The 7,406-nt window shown below is 35.3% G+C and overlaps 1 protein-coding gene across 1 annotated transcript; it reads right to left on the minus strand.

The window, feature by feature from the left end:
* Positions 1–1,532: 1,532 nt before the first annotated feature.
* LOC125777271 (uncharacterized) lies at positions 1,533–2,813 on the minus strand. The gene is made up of 3 exons (XM_049451641.1): positions 2,481–2,813; positions 2,047–2,421; positions 1,533–1,988 (listed from the first exon to the last, which is right to left on the minus strand). The coding sequence occupies exons 1-3, from the start codon at positions 2,551–2,553 to the stop codon at positions 1,723–1,725; spliced, it is 714 nt and encodes a 237-aa protein (XP_049307598.1). The 5' UTR covers positions 2,554–2,813; the 3' UTR covers positions 1,533–1,722.
* Positions 2,814–7,406: the final 4,593 nt, after the last annotated feature.

Consider the following 7,406-nt stretch of genomic DNA (forward strand, 5'->3'; position numbering starts at 1 on the left):
TGAGTGCACGCGCAATTTTAGCTGCCAAAAATACCGATGTTGTTGACTCAAACTGGAATATTCAAAGTCGAATTCCGGAAGACTTGCGCTCATACAAATCGATCGATCTTCTTGACAATGAAAACAACGCCATGATTTATCCAGTGGAATTTCTAAATTCTTTGGAGAGGCTTGGTATGCCACCGATCTGTCGTTATAATGTTTTGCAATCTGCAAGTACCGAAACTGTGTAATGGAGCCAAACTGATTAAGACGCACCTATCGAATACAAGGGGGCAGAATGCTTAATTCTACGAATTTCTTTGAGTTCTATCGATTTGCTATTTCAGTGCAAACGTATTCAATCAACAGGACTCAAGGATAGTCGCATAGTGTGTGGCATAAATTTGGAAATGCTATGTTTTTCTCAGGGCCAGATATACATAAAAAAAATGTAGAAAATCGCAAATAAATTATTTTCAACACAACATAAATTCAACTTTCTTTTCATTTCGAAACAAATAATTTCACCCAGGACAACGGCTGCGGGGACAGCTAGTTATTATACATAATTAATATATTGAATATATATTACTTTAATCGATTGACCAATTTATTAAGGAGGTATTCTCATGTAATCACTTCGAAAAACCTATTTTTTTTTATATTTTAGCAGTAAAACCTACTGAAAACATGCAAAAAATTCAGACCGAAATTCGTAGTTAAGCTCATAGTCGCCGACGTGTCGTAAGCCATGTGCAATGACAAGTCTGCAGCTGCTACGTTTCTAACCGCATTTTTCTCGAATCATCATTCTGAAACTGTCATGGTCCTAAAAAAAAGTATTTAACCGATTGCTTTAAAATTTACATATGTTCTTCTACTAATTTATAGTTATCGTCCCTACCAGAATTGTTTATTTTCGAAAATAATTTCATATTTTTTTAAACGATTTTTAATGAAAAAGAACACGATTTTCGTGACTTTTTTTTGAAGTTCGACATTTTTTGAATGAAATTGATTATATTTGGTATGGACGATAGCCACAGACCTACTGAATAATAACAGCCGCTATCACCATGACCAATGAACTTCTTTTTTTTGATGGGGACTACTTTGATTTAAAAAAATATATTAAAAATGTAAAAAAAAGAAAAATTTTTTTTTGTACATTTAAAAATACATATAAAAATATATTAAAAAATTAAAATAATTGAATTTTGTTGTCGCATAAAAAAAAAAAATTCCTAAAAAGTGGTAAAATTTATGCGTTCACCTGAGAGCATACCTGTTAAGTTTTGATTACTAATCGTAATTATTAGTAATCTGACTACTTTGTATTTGAGAGTGAAATAATTGATTGCATTACGATTATCTTGGTCCCAAGTGGATTACGTAATGATTAAGATTACAAGTAATCAAAAAATAATCAGGATTGCTCTGGATTACTAAAAAGAATCATAAATAATCAAAAATAATCAAAATAAATAATTGATTCTTTTCAGCGATTCTTTTTGATTCTCTTCAATCCAAAACCCCAAACAACTTTGGTCTTTTTACTTTTTTTAATTTTTAATAAATTTTTTTATTCAATTTTGTACAACAAATAAAGATATTCAAGAGTCTTGAATCAAGACATAATAACTAAATGTAACACCAAAAAAATAACAAAATTCATTTATAACAAAATAACAAGAAAAATATGCATTAACTCCATTTAGAATTTGCTTTCAATAACACCAATTACTCAAATGATAATTCCGACATTGACTGGCGCCTTGGACTGTTCACTATCCCCGCAAAGGAAAATAGCCTCTCTACTGGTGCTGAGGATGTCAGGGGAGTATTAAAGGCAACAAAAGCTTCTTTTAGACTGCAATGTTTTACCCAAGTGTCGTCTGTTCTTGAATTGTCATTTAAGTAACAGAAAAAGTGATGGGTCAAAAAAGCCCGACGATCACTAGCACTTGGCTCAGGAGTAGCATTTGTTCCTTCTTCGTTATCTGTGTCTGTATAAAGATAAATGAATTTAATAAAAATAATCTAAGAATATTCAAGCAATCCTACCGTTGAGGTCAAAATTAAAATGTCTATTATTTGCAAATAATTCACTACTTTTCAATATTTGTGCATTGAAAGCACGATTATCTTTTGCATAGAAATCGCAAATTGTGTTTAAAACCAAGGTACTTATGTCCGCTGCTGTCACCTCCGGTTTTATCCTTTGCAACACCTTGATCCAGCTCATTTTAATATCTGGAGTCAGTACAGTTGCCGTTAGTGCTATATTGGCCCCCGGTTTTAAAGTAAAAAATGCGTCAAACCGATCTCTCAAACGCTGCTTCAACTTAGCAACCACAGAGGAAACTTGCTGCATTTCTGGCTTGTTTTGCAGCTTATTTAATCTATTGCTGAGGGTCATCAGAGTCGGAATTAAGCAGCCTGCATAGAATATACACTTACTTAATGTGAAACCGATAAAAAATACTAATACATTTTACCGTAATTCACGTTATTTTCTCCTTGAAGGTAGTCCAAGGCACGAGCAATAGGCCCCATCAACAACTGGTACATCTCCAGATAGTGCAAATCGCTCGGAGAAAATTGTGACAAGCTGAGTCTTTCGCACAAAGAATTCAACTTGTCCTTGGCCCAAAGTAACTTCGTTACTGCGTCGAACAGTGAATTCCACCGAGTTACAACGGGCACAAGCAATGTCGATCCCAAGCATTCCACAATAATTTCCGACGACTTCGGCCATTTGCACTTCCTCCACAAGGCGTTGCATTTTTCGAATGTCTGCAAAATATTCTCTTTAGTACATTATAGTTCAACAAAATCGTTAACAATTTTCAGCATGCAAAAGCTTTTTATCGAAGGCAGCTTGCGCAGAATTGCCAAAAGGGCTGCCCGACTTCAAACTTTTGTATTCCGCATACAATTCGCTATGTTTGACCCGTAAATGCTTCCCAAAATTGGAGGTCACGTCACCAGTAGCTCTTATCTTCCGATCACATCCGACACATTTTGCAATTGTCGACATCTTATTCTGATCAGAAATCTGTGAATTCATATGTATATGAATATAATTTTCAAAGTTCAATTCATTAAACACTTACAACAACACCAAACACAACAATTTAAATTTTAAAACAAACAATACTAAAACAACCCTAACTAATTTGAACCATATGCACATAAAAACTAACTTTTACAATATCCGTATAAAATCTCGCGTTGAAAATAGTTTTTCCAGACACCTCAAAAGACTGGTTTTTTATAGAGCTCCCAGAATTTTTTTTGAAGACCCTTCTCCTCTTGCGGGGACTTGGCACGTAATTCTTGTCCAAAATTTCATCATCATTTGAGAAGTCGCTTTCTCCAAAAACCAATTGATCAGTTTGTGACATGTTATCTTCAAATGGAGCGTTTTTGTACACAAAACACAATTAATAACAACTGACTGACACGTGAAGTATGAAGTATAGATTATATGATTGCACTTTATAAGCTCTTGTTTGACTTGTTAACGTAAGCGTACCAACAAGTTAACAACCGTTCTTGAATTCTAACACTACTCCCTTCAGCATTGTTGTTTTTCATACAGGTGTAAATATCTGATGATCAGAACTGGGAAATTTCGCGATGGGGCTTATTAAATTGAATGGCTGAATTGCAATTAATAATAGCAAAAATATCATCATTTATAATATAATATTTATAATAATATAATATATATACATACATATATACATATAAATGCATATATCTCAGAATCTGAGGCTCAGATTATACAAAAAACAATTTAAAAAATTTTAATAAAAAAATGTCTTAAAATTTAAAGAGAAAAGTTGTTTGGTATTTTGGATTGAAAGTAATCAAAAAGAATCGCTGAAAAAATCAATTATTTATTTTGATTATTTTTGATTCTTTTTGATTATTTATAATAATCCTTCAGAAGTACTAGGCATAGAAAAAGCCTGCGAAGTTCTATTAGAAAACCACGGGAATATAAATATAGCAATTATATTTACAGATAGCCAGGCGGCCCTCCTGGCATTGTCTTCACCCATGACAAATTCCAGTATAGTTCTTAACTGCAAGAGAGCGCTAAGCTCAATAAAAGACAAGCTCCAGCTAAACTTGATCTGGGTTCCCGGCCACAGGAACATTTTCGGTAACGAAAAAGCAGATGAGTTGGCAAAGGCAGGAGCTTTCCTCAATGAATCCGAGGCGGAGCTCATACCCAGCCCGCTAGGATCGATCAAAGGAGAGATCAATAGACAATTTCAACAAATTGCTAACAACAGGTGGAAAAACATTACAAAATGCGTCATAGCTAAACAATTATGGCCAACATACGACAGGAAAAGAACCAACGACCTATTAAATAGGTCAAGAAAAAGTATATACAGAATAACAGCTACCACAACAGGGCACTGGCCATTTGGGGAACATGCGTCCAAAATGGGTATGCCCTACAACGACATCTGCCGTGGCTGCGGAGTAGCAGGGAACAAGGAAACAATCTTCCACTTTCTCTGCGAATGCCCAGCTCTGGCACAGATCCGACACAAAACACTCGGAATCCACCAAGCACCAAACCTTGAATGGATTTCCACCAAAAGCATATCGGACATAAGTAGTTTCATCGAAACCTCAAAATGGTTTGAGAGAGAAGGTGGAACGTAACAGCAGATACAGGAGGTTTCTACGAACAGTGTATCAAAATGGCACATCAGTGCTAATTGAGCCCGATAGGGCTGCACTCCTACCTACCTACCTACCTTCATTAATTTATAATAATCCTTATTATTTTTTGATTCTTTATAATCGTAATCATTACGTAATCCTAATATTTCAAACGCACAATTAAATAACGCACAATTAAAAAAAAAAATTATATTTATTAAAAATATAAAATACTAGCTGACCCCGCAGCCGTTGTCCTGCGTGAAATTATAAATGTGTTTTGAAATGAAGAGAAAGTTAAATTTATCATTTCTTTTTCTTTTCAATATAACGCAGCTTGATAAACAACATTTTTTGGTTTCTGTTCCGGTGCGTAAATGTACAGAGAAGATAGTTTTCCAACTCGTGAGCACGCCATTTATTTTTGGCCGTGCAAGAACATAGCAGTTCCAAATTTGTGCCATACATTTCTAGCGACTATCCTTGTGTAATGATGATTGTCATCTCAAACGCAATTTTTACTGGAAACTGAATCCGTTTGAGCTAAAATGGCAAATTAATAGAACTCAAAGGAATACGTAGAATCAAGCATTCTGCACCTTGTAATCGATAGGTGCATCACAATCAGTCGGGTTCCATTACACAGTTTCGGCGCATGACAGACCCAACTTTGAGACGCAAATAATGCGGTGGCATACCAATCCTCTCCAAAGAATTTCGAAATTCCACTGGATAATTCAAGGCGCTGTCTTTTGAATTTCTAGTTTAAGTCAACAACTTCGGTATTTTTGGCAGCTAACATTGCGCGTACACTTAAGGAATCACAGTTACGATAATTTGGCCAATATTCGGATACACATTCGTGATGAGTTCATCTTTCGTCAATCGATAAACGGCAGATGGAATTGATATCAAACCATCGGAAGTATCAACCGAAATTGATCCCTTTCCAATTTTTAGTGAAGACGATGTAAAATATCTTCGGCAATGTCATTTTTGTTCGTATCCCATAATAGACGCGGATTTAAAGCTGATATGTCAAAATGATTATCGCGAAAAGTGTGCGAACTTCATTTGCATTCCAGTGATTATCATTTTCCAGCAATTGTAATTTCTGGCTTACTTCTTAAAAAGTTGCACACACCGTACCATTCACAGTACGCAATGACTCAAATGAAGTGGAACCACGTACATTAATCAATAGCAACCGAAGGTAGAAACAATCGTCATTGCTTTCTGCGTAAGTATTTCTTCGACGATGCTTTCCATGTACAATATCAAGATATTTCTGAATAGAGCAATATTCTCACAAACGGATCACTGACGAAAGTTGTGCAAAAACTCGTCAATGTTAATTTTGTTGCTGGCGGTGTTTCCACCAGCTGTATTGTATTCTCTGGGTTGAAATACATTCTTTGGCCATTCTCCAAATTAACTGCTAGATGTACAACAGTCGGAAACCGTTCATGAATTGCAAAAGAAAATACAAAGCGCTTTAGTGCAGTTCACGTATCGACCGTATCGTTCAAAACTAATAACCGCCATGTTGCTTCCTTTGGTGATGTACATACAAACGTATTTTATCGATTACACCAAACTGCAATACTCAACATTGATATGAGTTTTGAATGTGAATTAGACAATGATGGTGAATATAGTACGATCCATGTGTTGTCAACTTCGATATTCACGTCTCTAACTAACGCCATTGTCATCTGGTGAGCGACGCCGATACAGTGGATATCCCTCATTTCCAAAAGAATAGCACGTGGATACTGTTTCGTGCATTTACACACAAATCGAAGTGGGATTGTGGTGTCCGCAATTTCCATGAACCTTACTGGTTTTCATCACTTGTATAATACTGGATCTTCTTTCTTTGCATCAGGAATTTCCGCATAATTAAATACTCGTAATTTCATCAATTTGATCTGGTGTAACCACCATCCAAAGAATAATGTGTTCGTGCGGCAAACCTCTCTTTTGCCACTCAACAGAATACATCTAGCAACTGACTGCACCATATATATGTTGCTTCAAGATAAAGTCCATCGAAGCTGTTGCTTGAAAAGTCTTGCTCTGACATCGTGATGATCGCTTGCTGATTGACCGCGACGCACAATATCGGACGTATGGCATCGCATTCTGGGAGTACACGGTCATGTGCTTTGGGCTGCTAATGTATGTTGATGCCAAAAGAACGCCGACCGATATTAACGCGACCACTTCATGGCATCGTAAGAAATTTCAATCTGTAATTGATCACTTTGTTTGCAAAACACATAATATTTTCACTAAATAATTTTCAAAAATTTTTGAAGCAAACTCCAAATTTGAACGATTTAAATAATTGAAAAACAAAACAAAAAAATTTTATGAAAAAATTTGTATTGAAAAAATTAACTTTTTGGAATTTTTCAATTTTCCGACTTTTCCTCAAGAAAGACATACAGGTTTTTTCCGACTTTTCCTCAAGAAAGACATACAGGTTTTTTAATTTCTAAACCTTCCCCGATTTACACAGAACATTGTCTTGAAAATTTCATCAATATTGCTTCAGCCGTTCTTTTAGCGTTACTAAAAAACAAACATTCATTCGTTTGTATGAGAAAAATAAAAGGGCTGTTTTTAGGGGTTTTCCGGCAGTTATTCGAATTTTTTTCTCCGCAGAAACCATCTCTGAACCTCAACGAACATTTTAAAAAAAGAATTATCAAATTTGGTTCAGTCGTATG

The sequence above is a fragment of the Bactrocera dorsalis genome, chromosome 3 (genome assembly GCF_023373825.1).
Source record: "Bactrocera dorsalis isolate Fly_Bdor chromosome 3, ASM2337382v1, whole genome shotgun sequence".
In the NCBI taxonomy this organism is placed as follows: Eukaryota; Metazoa; Arthropoda; class Insecta; order Diptera; family Tephritidae; genus Bactrocera; species Bactrocera dorsalis.